The 17,610-nt window shown below is 45.0% G+C and overlaps 1 protein-coding gene across 1 annotated transcript; it reads left to right on the top strand.

Annotated features, from left to right (window-relative positions):
• The first annotated feature begins 306 nt into the window (after positions 1-306).
• Positions 307-17,596, top strand: LOC119383314 (uncharacterized). The gene is made up of 6 exons (XM_037651392.2): positions 307-814; positions 5,130-5,217; positions 6,216-6,508; positions 7,869-8,508; positions 10,083-10,222; positions 13,403-17,596. The coding sequence occupies exons 2-6, from the start codon at positions 5,202-5,204 to the stop codon at positions 13,511-13,513; spliced, it is 1,200 nt and encodes a 399-aa protein (XP_037507320.1). The 5' UTR covers positions 307-814; positions 5,130-5,201; the 3' UTR covers positions 13,514-17,596.
• The last annotated feature ends 14 nt before the right edge of the window (positions 17,597-17,610 follow it).

The raw sequence follows: 17,610 nt of genomic DNA, 5'->3' as shown, positions 1-17,610 counted from the left end.
AGAAAAGTCGGTCGAGCGAGCGCCACAGAAAGCAATAGAAAACGAGAGCCGGAAGACAAAAATCGAAACTGTACCACTTAAGGCTACCGTGCACCGTTACACGCCTCTATTTTCGAGACCACTGCGACCGGTTCGATGTGCCCAGAGTGAAAGCAGCACCTGTCCTCCACCAGCGCCGTTATCCATGCAGCGCTCGTATTGTGACGTCACAAACCCGCGAGGAGGACACGCTGAGAGAGCGCCATTCCCTTTCTCCAACAGCCATTACCGCTCCCCCGCTCTCCCTGCTTCGCTGGCTTCGCTGCTTCTCTCGTTGAATGCGTTTGTTTTGGCTTGTGCGTCGAGCTGGCTGGCCGAGTCGGCCGCAGTGGAGTGTGCGAAGCGTAACCGAACGGATTTGCGCGGTGCTCGTGAAAAAACTGTTTTATCTTTTACCTTCTTGAGACCGCGCGCTTGACGACAACCGAGGAGCGTCGTTGAAGGCAACGGGGTCGAACAACATCGAGCGCGTGTTTTGTGCACGTTCGGATCATTCGTCGAAGTTTCGGAAACGTCCCAACTCGCTGCCGTCGTCTCATCGGCCAGCCCAACGTTAGTGAGCCACCGAGATGTCAACGCTTCCCGTAGCGGTAGCGGTACTGTGCTGGGGTTCCGGTGACAACCGGTGACAGCGTGCTGATATCCGCGCTCCGGTGTGCGTGTGTGTGTGTGTGTGTGTGTTGCGTGCCTTCGTTTATCAGCGGGACGCACGACGACGACGACGGGACCTGAAGACGCCGGGTCAGGAAAGGGATAGCAGTGCACATCGGTAAAGGTGAGTTGCATATTCTTCGGCTCTCAGCGTTTCACTTGTGCGCGGATTTGCGGCCTTGCCTTGCACGGATCGCGCGCGAGGCTCCGCCTATGCACGGTGCGTGCGTACTAGTAAACGCGACAGTCAAGTTGACGCGGCACTGCCTGGGCTGTCGACGCGTCTTATCTCTCCATGTGTATTTATATAGAAATAGAAAAGGAGCGTTTCAGAAAGAGCGAAAACAAAGGACAACCATCACGAGAACACCTGCGAGATCCGTTCTTGCCGCGCTGATGCGTAAAAGTGAGGGACACACGCGCAGACCTTGAACGGATCTTACGGTCACAACTGTGCTGAAACTCGAATGCACCTGTGTCGTTTCTCTTTCAAACAAAGCCTGAAAAGCTCGGCAGTCGTCGAGAATAAATTTTGCGTGGGCATGTGACGAAATCGTGAACATGTTATGTGCCGATATCCAGTGTCATTTGACGGTTTTATTACTTTCTCGACGAAACGTTCATGCATTTCGGCCCTACCGTCCCTTGCGACCACTCCCTATAGGGAACCAGCGCTGGAGTTTCCGCGGCCGCCCTAGCGGTCAAAGCGCGCATACTCCAGCCGCTCCCGCGAACGAGAGTGGCGACTGGTTGAGGCGATGCGGGCGCGTATCGCCGAAACAAAACAAGTGGATGCTGGCGGTACTGTTGCGCATTCAACTGCCACAATACGTAGAAATGAGGGAGGACGTATCCTTCTATGTTTTTCCTTCTAAAACATATGAATATGAACGGATGCGGCGTTGCATCCCGGCAGTCAGGCGAGCACAGTATGTTCTGCTCTTGCTCTACTGTCTAGTGGCGTCGGGCTGGTTTCTAAACCAAATTGCGCGTGTCTGCTAAATTTATTCGATAGTGAGGGCCACCAGTGGAAACCGGGGCCAACGAGAGGAATTTAATCGGAGTTTTGTCGTAAAAAAACGTACATATTATGCAGGATGCAGCATATGTAACAATTTTTTTCATCTGACCACCACCAAGTTCACTTCTGATGCCACCGCTTGCAATGAATGATACGATAGGCAGGTAGTCAGCATCATTTGCAAACAGTTACGCAGAAGGAAAGCTGATGTGTACGGGGGCAGGTTCGCCGAAGCCGCTGCAAAGTTATACGAAATACGCCCGCGATGGATGCCTCCGTTGAACTTCACTTGTGCTACAGACAGAGTTGTCACGAACACATCAGCGGACTACTCAAAGCTTAGCTTACTGGAGTCAGCCGATGCGGTAAAGCTTCTTTGTGTATTGGCTGCCGCGGCGAAGTGCCATCGCAATTATGCCTGGCTAGAAAAGGGTCAAATATCTTGGATTTTTACTCGCCGTTTAATTCGTCTAACGTACTGTGTTAGTTTTTTCGCTTGCCTGTGCCTGCTTAGAATAAACGTGTTTGATCAACATCGACACTTGCTAGCGTTTTATGGGCAAAACAAGGTATGATTATGAGGCACGCCAAAGTGTGGGAATCAGGATTAATTTTGACAGCCTGAGGTTCTTTATTGTGCACATAAATCTCAGTACGCGGGTGTTCTTTGTATTTCAACCCCATCGAAATGCGGCCACTGTGGCCGGCAATCTGTCCCGCCACCTCGAGCATAACACCGCGACACCGTACATGCTTTTCTAGCACGGTGCTTTGCTTGAACGTCCGCGTGCATACATACCGCTGGCTGGGCATACATAGCACGGCAGAAAAACGTTGACGCAGATACCCCTTGCCTCTTATTTTTTTTTTTTTTATTGCAGTAGTGGGCAGCTGGTATCGACACAGCACGTACTTATCAATGGAGGCTTGTGAGCCTGCACTAGCTTGACACAAATCCCAGGACGCAACCAGAAAATGGTGACAACGGAGTCGCCACCAAGGCACAGCACTGTCTCTTTGACGCCGTATGCACAGACGTAGTCTGCTTTGTAGGACTTCTCTCCGTTTTCCAATGCTTTCCTGAGAAAGTAGCGTTCAGGCAAAGTTATATTTTTTTCTAAACCATAGAGCAGTATTACTGGCGCAATGGCTGCTCGAGCTGTTCGCGCCAAAATGAAGCACGGGAACGGCACATGCGCGTGCGCTCACTGCGGTGCAGTGCGGCCGGTCGTTTTAGTGCGAGCGGCATGGCCTCCGAGATTAGCCGGCGGCGCGGAGGCCATGCGAGCGGCTGAGTTATGTCGCGACTCCCCGCCAGGCGCCCTTTTTCGGCGCGCCACCTATCCAGCGCTGGTCTCCCATATAGCGTGGAACACCTGGAGTGTTGAAGCTAGATGTAACCAGATACCTTCAATATTCTGCTGTTACTAAGGCGCCGAGGTACTCGAAGGGGAGCTTCGCGATAAGAGAAACCGAAAACTCGATATCGCGACAGCTGCACGTTTCCTACCTGCCAGTGTGGCTGAAGATCCTTGTTGATTGCAGAACCGCTAACACTGCACACCCGCTTGTGTGGGAGAAACGGATAAACCACAGCTAGGCTTTTTTTTATGGCTGATCATTTAAGAAACAATAGGGATCGAACAGTGAGTGCATGTATTAATTGAACATTTCAATGAGAATTACTTTTTCGTAGAGGCATCGCAACCACTAGAAAATTTCTGTGATGTGCAGCACCATGGTTATCTCGTGCATCCGACCAACATACTCTTGCTAAATATTGCAACTCCCTCAAGTATAAGCTTTGTGTAAGCTCCAAAAATGCTGTCCACACTTTTCCGTGAGTTCTCAGCTCGCAAACACAGGTATGTTCACAGAAAAACTTCCAACTGCTTTATATTTTCCGCAGCATCGAAAACGTATTTCAAATCCAACTGTGAAAACATATTGCCTCTGCACAATTTGTTGTCCGTGTCTCTTAACTGAAGTACTGAGTGCGGAACTACCATCTTATATCATACATGAACAGTTTACATTATATATGAACATGGCAATTAACGTATAGTGATGCAACGGTCATGCAGTACAGCCCTACCCCTCCCTATATAGAGCAGGGAACACCAGGAGTCTTACATTGTCTGTTATGGTTAAGGAGCTGATAACGTACATTTCTTTACTAAACTATTAGCCATGTAAAAGCTATGTACCTGCCTGCTGTTCATAGTAAAGCTGCAATGTTTGTTCTTCATTTCCTCATGAGGCTTTTCTGTGCCCACTATAACACTTAAACTATTAAAGAAAAACAAAATCACCATAATATCCAAAAGCTCCTGACAAAATGTCTGTCTTACTGTTTTTTTTTTTCAAGATAGCACAGTGGAGCCATTCTGCTTATTCTAAGAAATAATGAAGCACTGAATGGCAGCAACTGCGTAAAGTGGAAAAGCTGAGAAGAATGCTAATTTCTGATAAGTCGATGGTGCAATAAAAATTTATATTTGCTTAATTTATGCTGGATATTTTTTCACTTTTATTTCCGCAATTGACAACACCTCTCGTAAAAATTGAAAGAGACCAATGGTCGCTCGCTGCCTTATACTCGCGTCTTCTCTGCACGCTTTTACACCTTTGACTGCCAGCACAAAACCGTCACGAGATGAAACGAAGTCAACTCAGAAGCAAAGAACACCTTGAGTTGCATGTGACTGTGATAAAGCAGCTGGTAAACCACAAAAGTGTGTAACTATTGCTGTAGATCACACACATACATGGGAACAGGTTGTAACCGCAGCATTAATTCGTGTTTGTTGAAACGTCCTTTCACCATTTCTCCTCCTTCATTTCTACATAGCTTAATGCTTGTCGTTCGGTGCACATTGCGATTCATCTGTGTTCACTCAGGTTCACCTGCTCGATCCAAGATTGTTCACATACCCTCTTTAGCATGCCCACCTATGCATAGCCATTGTCAGAAGTCTATTTGGGCCCCATCCTCTAGTGATGAAGACTAGAGTGCGCTGATTCTGGAGATAATGAAATAGTAAACCGTAGTTACTTTATGAGAGGCCAACCAAGCTGAGGAGCCATACCTGGAACCACGGGAAAGTAAATATAGGATATTATTGTGAAACAGCATGAACGATAAAGCAGCTTCTTGCGCTCTCTCGCCATATTGTAGTATGTAAACCAACTAGCCGCAGCTAGGAACACTTAGGTATAAAAGATTTTGCTTTATTAAGCTGTTTTTGTTATTGATGATGGATATTTGTTACGGTGGCAATGTTTAGGTGTCATTTGTTGCGTTGCTGTCAGCAGACAGAGCACCTATACATTTAAACTATCCTGGGACTCTCTCTTTATTTGATAACTGGTTACTGTTAAGCTTTTTAAAACTGGTGCCTTCGTTTTTTTCTTTCAGCTGGGCATGGCTTCTGTTTTTACTTCCTGACCAACATGTGGAATATTCATGATGTTACTGACGTAACAGAAAATGGACATCTCAACAGGTAGGACAGAAAAATCAACAAGTCCTCTTATTCACACTTACAGCACCCCATTTAATAAATTTTTATCAATCTCCTTATACAACAAACATTTTAAGATCTTCCAAAGCTTGAGTTGCCTTTATTCTAGCACTTCAGTGAACTAAAGGTATTGCATGTGGCATTACAGCCTACAAAGGAAAATTTTTATGCAGTAATTTTAAGGCTTCACAACAAAATAAATTTTCTGAATTAAAAGGATAGTCCATCTTTTGAGGACTGGAAGATCTGAGAAAACGCTGAATTTCTGAGCTGTTAATGACCAGAGCCAATAAAACCAGACAACATGCTGCTTTCACATAATACAGATTGCATTCAGAGGCTGGAGTACATAAGCCAGCAATTCTCAGCCGTGGATGTTTCGGGGACCCCTTGTGAACTGTTGGAAGTGATGAGGGACCCCTTGCAGTGAGAGAAAGGGGGGGGGGGGTCATAAATTAACGCAACATGCAGCGTGAAATAGGTGCCTTTTGTTTCTCCCAGGCAAAGAATGGTCAAACTAAAGTGCCACGCCAATTCGATCTCAACATCTTGTCAATAAGCTGGGCGGCCTGCAGCCACATTCAACGTGTTTCTAGCTATGTTTGTTCTTCAAATATGCAAGCCTGGAAAAAGCATGCTCGCGTGCATATGTCGTAGAAAACTGCAACAAAAACTCTCTCTAGAGCCATCTCATGGAGAAGGGGAAACATAAGTCAGCTCCGCCGCAATGTAAACATGTTATGCGGGGAAGCATACCAAAAATCAGAAGGGGCTGCTTTCACGGGACATGGTGTGCCTCCAAAACACGCATTTTTTTTTGTGCTTTTTTTTTGAGGATGGGTCTCGCAGACCCCCATTTGAGAGCCACTGCCATAAGCTTTTGCAGCTGACTGTAAACAGGTGCACTAAACTAGTCTTTACTGGTTTTTCCCGCATTCGCTGTATATCCTAATAAGAAGGCACTTGGGTCTTTGGCACAGTGCTTGCAGCGTTGTGGGGTGTCCTCATGCTCCTGCAAGAACCCTGTCAAGGTGTGCCCCAAGGGGGCAATGCCCCACCTCCTGTGGTGTTTGTGCCCGGCTCCTTGCCTCCTTGGGAAGCAGGCACTGGCAGCCAGCAGGCACCAACATACGAGGCCCCACACACTTCCCCAATCTTTGTGAGAGCTGAGCCCATACCCTTGAGTGAGCCCCAGGGCACGGGTTGGCGGCCCATGCACAACCCAGCCAGCTGGCTATCGCAGCCCCACCCAGACAACCCGCCCATAAGCACGGTGAGTACCAGTAGGGGATAACAATTTGGGAGCGCACAGATGTCTTACTGGAGTGCTGTGTTATTGGTAAGGGACATTTTCGACGTTTACGCAGTATTGTAAAAGCATCCTTGGTAGTTCACTTTTCGAGCAACAATCACTTTCGCTCTGTTTTATGTGACTAGCATTAGACATGTAAACACCTATAGGTGACAGTATTTCTGGCATAGTGTCACCAGGAATGCTGTTATTCATAAAGTTTTGTGACTGGAGAACTCTAAAATGTGTTTCAAATGCCAGGACTGATGCAGTCCCTTCATGTTGAGTGTATCTGGCAGATATTAACGAATTCTAGAAATTTTTCTGGTACTAGCAATTGCTGTCACACAGCAAATAAGCATCCAGCACTGCCTGGTCACATGAAGGTGCCGGCAGCAAAGACTCTGATATTCATTTTCTAATGCTTTTCTCTGATGCACTCCACGCTTCGTAACCAGCACAAGCGTCTTCAGACATGCTATGTGAAATTTGTCCTTTTTATTAGTACTTGGAATTCTGGAGAATTTCTAGCATGTACAACTGTATAGCATCCCAGCCACTTTAGATGTAGCGAACTCTGGACACACAGAAAAATGGGTTGGTTGTTGCCAGGTGCTGCAGCCCATTGGGTATGACCCTGGCACCTTGCCAGATAACAAACTTTTGAAAATACGTTTTTGCATCAGCAAGTCTTGAACATTGTGTTATGCCAGCAAAACTTTTCTGGCTTATCAGTGCACCTGAGAGGCTAGGTACTTTAACTTTAAAGTGGAGTTGGGCGAAAATAAATGAAATATAAAGTAAAAAAAACTATACCCTGCCTGCACCACCTAAGTATCGCAGGCCAAAATCGATAAATTAGATAAAAGAACAAAATGTACTAAAATTTCTATTAAAAAGAAAAAATAGAAAATACAAAGTAACTATTTGATCCCACCACCTAGCGAAGCGGTACTGTCTTTATATTCAATTTTTCAGAATGCGTGGTTAAAGAAAATGTTTACATGAGCAGTTGCATTACTAGCACCCTTTTTCATTTTCACAATAATGAACCATAGTCTACTACTCCATTTGCTGCTGGTGTATTCACAGTGACATAATTGCTGGCATATGTACATTTTCGTTTGCATTGAACAGAAGACACCCACATAACACAAAAAGTTTCTGATGTGCTGTGGTTGGACAAAGCGTCACAAGTTACCACTGCCAACATTGTTAATGCCATCCACTTATATGGCAACTCCGTATTCGGTTAACTCAAATACCTATGTCCTTTTCAAATCTCTAGATAGGTGGTCTTTTTTAAACTTGAGGAAACTGACACATCTGTGCACCAATGCAGGGTCCTTCATCGTACGTCTTTCCTGGAAACGGGCCCCCTCCTCCTCCCATCACTGCCCCTCCCTCATTCCCACAAGTGCCACAAAGCCCCACTGCACATCCAGACTGGGGGAGCTCCATTCCATCCACACTACAGCACACCGTTCCACCACAGACAAACACGTTACCTCAGCTCTCCAACGAGATTCCCCCTGTGAGGACGAGTTCACCAACAACACCCAGTGAGAATACCGTGTCGCATCCCATCTCCGGAACGGATCCTGCAACTGAGAGACTCCCGGACACTACCCAGGCTACGGACGCTACAGACGCGACGGTGTCTCTCTCTGTTAACACAGTGTCTGACGGACATGACAGTGTGCATCAGCAGAGCAATGCAACGCCCAGTCCTACGTCGAGTGACTCCAGCCCACTTCGTGTTTCTGGTGGTGTGATAGACCAAAGCAGTGTGCACCGGGAAAGTGTTGCAACTGTGAATGCTGATGCGGGTGGTAGTGCGACTGTCACGCCTAATGAGACATCGACGCCGGCCACAGTTGACAAGGACTCGCCAAACATTGAGTCTCCAGACTACCCTCTAGCAGGAGGTGCAGTGGCTGGAATAGTGATCGGTTCCATAGCATCAGTAGCACTCCTTGCAGGCAAGTACCACTATATTAAGAGTAACTAAAATAACTGATCACACATCTTCAGCTAAGGAAACTGCGACTCAGTTGCCCTCTTGTCTACTTTGCACACTTAGTCTATTCTTTAGATTTTTCACATGAGCCTTTCTTGTTTATGCTAATACATGCAGTACAGCGATCATTGTTCATTGTCTGCAACGGGTAGCAGCTTAAGGTTGCAGAGATGTTTGCTATGTGCACCGCCTTTTTACTGCGATTATAATTACTTCTTGTAATCATCAGTATAAAATGTGGCCAGCTTTGTGCAGTGAGCTCACTTCAGGGCTGATGCTTGATCATCCTGCTTGTATTGTACACCTCACATTCCTTAAGTTGCTTAACATTTCTGAAAATTACTTTTGAAGATTACTATGAAGCGTCTCAACACAGTAACAGGTCACCTCTACTGCCCACCCTTTGCCTGATGATGTCACACCCCATCGGCGTTGGTGTCAATGTCTTGAGACGTTGCCTTTAAACAGTGTTTACAGAACTGTTGACATGAGAGAGAATATGAGCAACTTATCCTCTGGCATACATATTTCAACAGTAACATAAAATGTGAGCTCTTCAAAGCAAACAGTGCTTTAAATTTTGTACCATGAAGAGTAATGTGTCATAATAATGTTTAGAATCAAACAATGTTTCAAGACAGTTTTGTCTCTTCAGTTCTTCCTAGCTTCTTGCTTATTGAAACTGTCTTTGCAGTTCGTTTGTGCTGAAACTACCTTAGATGACTGAAGTGCACATACCATACCTTAACTACCACTTTTCCAACATGGCGAGTGATAATAATAATAATATCTGGGGTTTAACGTCCCAAAACCACGATATGATTATGAGAGACGTTGTAGTGGAGGGCTCCAGAAATTTCGACCACCTGGGGTTCTTTAACGTGCACCTAAATCTAAGTACACGGGCCTCAAACATTTTCGCCTCCATCGAAAATGCAGCCGCCATGGCCGGGATTCGATCCCGCGACCTTTGGGTCAGCAGTTGAGCGACATAACCACCGTGCCGGGGCAACATCGCGAGTGAAGTTTTCCACTTAGTTCATGTGTGGAAATGTTGTACAGCTTGTTCTTACCAGGCTGCCCAGCATCATATAGTTACGTACTTGTAGAGGCCAAAGCATTCATGGCATCATTACATTCTTTGATAATTACATGATGTGAAGTGTTTTAGCGCCACCTAAAGTAAGCCACTGAGACAAAATGGTTGAAATTCATCATGTATATTATAAATACACGAGATAAAGGGCGGAGGATACACTTTATTTGTTCTCACACTATAGATAAATGAGACACATGATGGAACTCAAAATGTTGATGATTCGAACTAATTCTACACAGCCAACAGTAGTCAGGACTAATGGATCTTGACCATAACATGATGCTTTTTAAATGTGACGCTGCAAAATGTACTCACATCAGCTCCAGGAGGCTGCCAATTTCAAACTGATATGAACATACAGTGCTGGTTTTACGAAAATCAAAGATATTACCTTATGCTACAGTATGATAATTGTATGCCATTTTTTTCCTGCTCAGGTCTGATAACATATATTGTCTTACGGAGGCCTTTCCTGAAGCTGCTGAATGGTCAGGACAAGTCGTCTACAGATAACGTCGCCTACATCGATGACTCGGTGCGCAGTAGCTACATGAACACCCATATTGAGCTTCCCAAGGTACCTCCCCCTTTTGTTTACACGCACCAATGTTCTGTTCATTTCTGTTAGAACTAAGCCCCCTTTACTGCCTTAGCTATTCCCTGGCTTAGTTCCTCTTACCTGTTGCGTTACTAAAGGGGTATTCAGACGGGGGACAAATCCTCGGGGGATAAAGGTGGAGCCTAGTGACGTCAGCTCGCGAGGAGAAGTCTGCACAAATGTCCCCCACTCACACGGATAAGGCGAACGGAGGGGGAGAGCAGTGTTACTAGACTACTCTGGTGGCCTGCACCACCTGTTTGACGAGCTGCTGACGACTATGCAGCTGCAGACGGGACACCCACTGCCACTCTCTGCAGGAGCAAGTGCAACAATGTGGCCAAACAAGAGCCCGAAATTCTGCCATATCCCCCACTGCCAGGGAATCGTTTGTCCTGTCGAGGAAGAGGTCCCTGTCTCCTCCAAGGCGAGGGGGGGGGGAGGTCGCGTCCACTCACTAATCTGTGACGTCGCAGTCACGTGATCCGCAATCCCCCCGTCTCCCCCGAGGATTTCTCCCTCGTGTGAATACCCCTTAACAGGAGGAAGCCAAACCTACATCTACATTACCCGTGCAATGCTCTATCATTGAGCTATTGTGTTAGCCATCTTCCCATCAACTTTCCTTGGTATTTGTGTATGTGTACTATATCTAGCCATGACTGCGAGCAGCATCAGCTGACACTCGGAGCTAGATCTAATACACACACAATAAATACCCAACAATCCATAACAGCATAGGCGTGCGCACGGGGGGGGGGTGGGTGTCACAAAATCTGCCCCATACATTGACCCCCCTTGTCACCTAAAAGGGGATGTGCAAAATCTGCCTCGTACACTGACTTAGTAGAAGGGGGCGCTGCGATGAACCCTCGCCCACCCTGATGGGGAACCCTGCGCAGGCCTATGCATAACCGGAAACTGATGCCATGATGGATCAGTGGTGGTGTATTGCACACATAAAGCAGTAGTGAGAGTTTAGCTTTCCCCTGTGGTCAACTCCTTTTTTTCTGCCCACTTTCGCTTTCTTTGTTTTTATCACTTCTAAATTTCCCCTACGCTTCCCCTCTCCTTATTGCCTGGCTCATGCAAATGGAACTACTAATGCACTTTTCTATGTGATGAAGCCAACTCCTCGTGCGAAATAGGTGCAGAAAGGTAATCTCACTCTTGCTTGAGATAACACTTAACTTCCTCGTCTAGTGAAACTGCCAACAGAAGATACGAAATTGAAAGTTTGAAGATGTGTTTAAAGAGATAGGGCATGCAAACACGGACACAAGAGAGAAGTCAAAACGCCATGAACGCCAACTAACAACTGCAAAGGTGCGCAACAGCGGAAAAGAAAGAAGGCACTAAAACTCATCTGCACATGCCCATGCAATAGGTGAACCTATCAATCTGGCATGTGAGGAGGTCTACGTGAGAGATAACTATTAAGACACTTGATTTTTTCTTTATGCAGGTTAATCGATGGTTGGCTCATGCATGCGCTACCACTATTATCGATATGCCAGGCCTAAACCATTACACGCGCTTCTTCATTCCTGTGCCGGTACAAAATTGCGCATTTATCGAATTTTGGCGTGCACTTACACTTACGACAATGTAAAGATAGATTAGATGGTAAGCCTCCAGTTATCGATCTCTTATGTTCCATTAATATCTGGTTAACACAGTGACTCATTTGCCCTACGTAGAAGCAGCCGCAGCTAAACGCAATCTTATACACCACACACGTACGGCAATCAGTAAATTTGTTGGTATGTTTCACGAAACAAATGTCAGTCCACTTCTTGTCTATCACCCACTCATTCTTTCTCTGTGCAGCGGCACATATCTTACCTAGCTTATTGGCAGCCGTAAAAAGAGCATTAACGCCGTATCTCTCCCCCCCCCCCCTCACACACACACACTTTAGCCGTGTGTGTCCATGTTTGCACACCCTGTCTTTAAGATGAATACGTACCAACTAGCTCAGCTCTGTTATTTTAAAAATGTGTTATCGTAGGCTTAGTTGAGCATAGATGGGATGGAATTGCCTGTGTTTCACAACATCAGATTTCTCTGGTATATTAAGTCAGCATTGTAATTTATGCCTGAAGCATTTGTCTCAGCAGCTTGCCCCGAGGAGTAGGTAAGTATTTAAGGGGACACTGAAGTGGAACACTAAATCAGTTTAGACTAACAAATTGAGCTTCGAGAACTTTATTGTCTATAATTTTTCTATCATAGCTTTATTTTTAGCAGAGAAAATGAAAATCAAAGTTTCATTTTTAAATTTCACCAAAAGCAGTGTCAGTACGGATTTCAATTCATGGATTTCAGTTTTTTTTTTTTTTTTTTCGTACTTAGCCACATTGGCTCAACAAAATTTCTTGAGATTTGCCATGTCATGGAAGGGTAACTTTTTTCTCTTTTTTCTCTTTAGTGTCTCTTAAAGGGGCCCTGCAACACTTTTCCAAGTAACCCTCGGATGGCTTTATTAAAGGAATGTATTACCTGACGAATCGACCGCCTCAAATTTTTGTAGAATCCGTCAAGTACAAGCGGAGTTACAGAGATTTGTCGCAAGCTGTAATTGCTTTCTCTCTTCTCTTGTCCCTACGGGCGCGCTGGAAGCTAAGCAGGGAGGGGTGGCACGGAGGAAGAAAAGTTGCGTCACGTGCGTCGTGACCTTGAGCACATTTTTTTTTCTTTGAACGCGCGGCTTACCTTCAGTGCAACCGCGAGTGCACGCACGGGCACGTAGTGGCCTCCCGCGGTGGCATCATAACTATGCAGTTCACGATGCTCAAATCAGCCAATGTTCGTGAATTTGGGTATATGGTGTTGTCATTTGGGTATATGGCATCATTTGTAGAAAGAAGAGGGAATGATTTCTAGTCGACTTTGAGAATTAATTGTTAATTCTAGGCCGCATTCTTCACTATAATGTTTGGCTTATGTGTTCTCAGGAGCCTCGACTACCGATCGGCAGCGTTTTCTGACCATGCTGCAAAAGTGTTGCAGGGCCCCACTAGCTGCTTACAAACCTATATTCCGGGAGCCAACAACCATAACTGTCTGTTCAAATACATTCACATGATCCTTGTGGTCCGATTTGTCTGTCACAGGAACTTTTCAGCCATTTTCATTGCCTGTGATCTTCGTTTGCAGGAAAGCTCGGAAGAAATGACTTCTCTGGACAACGATTCGTTTCTCAACAGCCTGGAAGCAGTGACCATACAGAACTACTGGGCTGACACCAGCAAAAACACGAACGTGTAAAGGACCACGCGAGCTGACAAAGGGCCCAGCTTCTGTTGCTGTGCATTCCTTTAACTTGTGAATACTAGGTAGAATAGTGAAACTGCCGCGCTGCATTGTTTTTATCTGTTGTTGAAAAGATGCAGTAGTGGCACTATGTGATGGCGACCCTGCATTTTGTTTTATTTTTTCATCGTGCACATGGTTCGTTTGACTTTTCAAACACTCTCACTGACTATATGCGCGAAGCTGTTATGTGCAACGACGCGTAAAGCTCTTCTTGCCCAGTATCGTGTTTTTACTGTAGTGTCAGGTTGGAAAGCTGCGACATCATTTTGTGTGTTTTAAGTGTGGGGCACTGCTCTTCAGCACAACACTGTCAGATGCACATGAATATAATGAGTTATGACACATAATGAAGTAAATCTCAAATGTTGACGTAGTATAATGAAGGCATTCTTGTGTCATGCGACTTTGTCATAGTAATAGTCAACTGTATGCAGAATTGACAAGCGGGCTTCGTCGCTCAGCATGAATGCCACCAATATGGTCATGGATTTTGCGTGTTTAAGGAAAGAAGCAAAGTGGAATTTGAGCGCTGAGAGAGCAAGAATCGGAGATTAGGACATGCTCATGTATCCGCTCTATTGTACATACACTGCGATCCTGCGCATCGCTCTTTTAATGATGGCATTCTCACGCAAAGTTGTCTGTTTGCAGAGTGTCTCGCACCTTCCTTTGATAAAAATTAGTTTACTACAGTTCTTTTTTTTTTTTTTTTGGCCTGTAGGCACAACATCGCATCAAGCCGTCGAGAGCAGCAAGTAATGTAGACTGCTGCGTTGGCTATTGCAAGTTGGCATCGACTACTTCTGTAGCCTGAATAACTAGTGCACTTACTGCTAAGAAATGAAGTGGCATTGAGTGCTTTCAATGCAAATTTTAGTGACAGTTCTTTTCTGGTTTGTCCAAGGTAAGAGTATGCAGTTGCCTGCAGCAGGCCTTTTTTCAGAAATAGAGAAATTAATGTTGCAAGCAGCAGTGATGCCTTATTTTTAAAAAAAGCCTAAAGAAAAAAAGCTTTAGTTCTGGCTCTTATTTCTCAAATACATGTTCAAAACACAAAAATACCCTCCTTGGGTTACCACCCAATTCACTTCATAGAAATAACTATGAATTGCTTCTAATGTAGCTGCGGAAACCAACTTTAAGTACATAATCAGACCACTGATGATCTTTTTTTAAGTATCAGCATTGATAAAATTGAAACATTTTGTCAGAAATGATTGACACATTGTAATCACTATTATAAGTTTGCAACGAATTCACAATGACATTATTAGCAGCTGCTATGATTCAGGCTATGATGGTGGCGCAGGAAACTTATAAAGAAAGGCAGTTTGGCACAACTGCAGATGACAGTATAGTTCTGAATGAACCAAACAGGCAACATTAAGGAACACAGAGTAAGGCAAAGCTTGCCACGTAATTTCACCTTCCGATGGATTTCCAGTCCAAGCCTTGGAACATTTTAGTCTGAAGCTACATTACAAGAGTACTAGGCTATGCAAAGAACACTAGTAGAGGCAGCTTGTGGTACTATGTGCAACCTCAGTGTGCTGGAATGGTTTTCTTTTGCACCACACTTTCTGGCAAAAATGAAACAGTACAGCATCTTGTACTTTGCACAAGCTTCTACATCAGCCATGTAAGGAAAAAAAGGGCTGAATAGCCTCCGATGTCACTCTCCAAGACAACGTGCAAGGGCGCTTTTTACAGGGCAGTTTGTCTTCTTCACCTCTAAGTGCAGCTTCACTTTCTAAAGAAGGCAAACAAAAGCTCTAAGCACGACACAAGAGCCTAATCTTGTCTTGGGCTCCTTTTACAGAACCATGAGCTCACCTATAGTCGGGTGCAATATTAGAAGGCAATGGCATGTCCACCTCTAAGGCAGATGCACACGAGCCTGCACCAATGGGCACACACTCTAGACCTACATCACGCACTACAACTTTGTCATATAAAAACCTGCCCTCAGGTCAATAATGAAAAAGTTAATTAACGAGTTTTTGTTAATCAGTCGCAACAGTGTCATTTTAACGGCCAAGTGATTCAGCCAATGAAAAATGGGACCGAGAATATGAGTGGGACCATTTCTTTAGTTGTGGATGCGATCAGCTGCCGCACTTTGGTCCTCTGGGCATAGTCTCTCCTGCCATCTAAAGTTGTGCTTGACTATAATCAGATTGGAATTTTGTCAGATGCCGTACGTAAACCAGAGGTGCTGATCGCCAAAGCAGTAAGTGAAAAGGCCACGTGCTTTGCTAGCCATGGTGGCATTATTTTGAGTGGCAGAGAGTAATTTGCTCCCTTGGCAGTTATGGTGCTCTTGCTTATGCCCCATAATGCAGCCTAGGTGACATGCAATTTCAAACACTTTTCACAATTCATGTTAGGGGCTCTACATGATAGCACAGACAAATGAACCCAGCCACACATTGCAATAAGAGTGTCCATGCAGTTTGCTTGAGCACGGTGTCACAAAATGCCCCCACTAATGCTTCTTTTCGATGCTTCGTGCTGTTGTTTGTAGGTTCTATTAGCACTCCGGCATTAGGTGCAGCGCTTGTTGCATCTTGGGCATCGCAACAGTGAGTGCTGCTAACATTACGTACGAGGATCTGCACGCTAGTCTACTGAGCACTTCATATCTCCTACTCTGATCCTTGATGGAATGTGGATTTAATTTACTTGAATGCTTTTTCCCCCCCTCCGAAGGCTACACACACTGTAAATATACAACTGAAGCCTGTCTTTCAGCCACGAAGCCTATTGCACACACTGAAAGTCGTCAGGGATTTGATACCACTGATCTCCGACACCTGTTGGTTTACACTATAGCTAAGAGCATCGCAGTGATCAGACACACATGCAGATCCACAGACTGAAGTGGTTCTGGAGTGAAACTATGCACGAGCACTTGTTCTGTTGTGGATGTGTCTCTACATAAAGAGCTCTGAAAGACCACATGCTCGTAGCTTAAGACTTCCCCCTCATACCAAGAGCCTTATTCATATTTACTTTTTTTATGATCTCTGCAACTGTCATGAACATCAAAGCAAGTTTTCTAGTACGAAAGCCAATGTAGCTAGCACTGGCTTGTCTGAACTGCTTCTTTACATCACCTGAGAACGTTATTTTTTTACTTTTATTTAAAGCTACGCACATAGCAAGACTGTTCAGACTCTGTACTTTATGCTTGCCACTTTTAGATTTTTGCGAAAGAAACAGTGACAAATATATGCCGATTTGTTGACAGCACTCTTGTGATGCATGTTTCTATTGTTAACACAGTCGAACACGGATATATTGAACGCGGAGATCTCAAAGTAGCTTGATTTATAGGAAATTACGAGAAATTCCCAGGTATAAATCCTTCACTGCGTGGAGGTTACATCCTTTTGCACTTAGTATTCTTCACCACACCACATGACTAGTAGTGTTGCACTGAAGCTTACTACAGAAAATTTTTCGTTATGGACAGCAAATAAGCCTTGCCGCACAAGCCCTCACATACCGAGATGCAGCATGCCTAATTTTCATCCATGGCATGTGGTCAAGAAGTGTTGACATATTTGCACAGCACAAAATGAACGAGCACAGATGAGAGGACACAGCACATCTCTCCTCGTGCATTTTGTGCTGTGCAAATATGTCAATGCTGAATCACCAACTAGCCCAAACTACCGTTCTGTCGAGAAGTAATCGCAGTGCTGTTAAGAGAAGTGCTCTTGCAGGGGCATATATCAAAAGTGGCAGTAAAGGTCTTCAGTACAGGCATAGCAGAGTGCTAAACCGTCGAATAGAATTTGTAACGCGATCTTACAACGGTTCCATATATCCTGGTTCAACTGCATGTGTTTATATGTAGTACATATGCACTATGTGACAAAACGATGGCAGAGAGGCTCAAAGCGGCTGTGTGTACATTCTGTTCACGTGCACTCTTATTAGTTCTAGTCGTGGCCTCAGATATTACAGATTATTTATTATTTTTCCCGGCTGTACTTCTTTTTCGTCCTGCAGCAGTTTGTTCCACCGTGGATGATGAAATACTT

This window comes from Rhipicephalus sanguineus, chromosome 2 (genome assembly GCF_013339695.2).
Source record: "Rhipicephalus sanguineus isolate Rsan-2018 chromosome 2, BIME_Rsan_1.4, whole genome shotgun sequence".
Classification (NCBI taxonomy): domain Eukaryota; kingdom Metazoa; phylum Arthropoda; class Arachnida; order Ixodida; family Ixodidae; genus Rhipicephalus; species Rhipicephalus sanguineus.
This window is presented reverse-complemented; position numbering and strand designations above follow the sequence as displayed.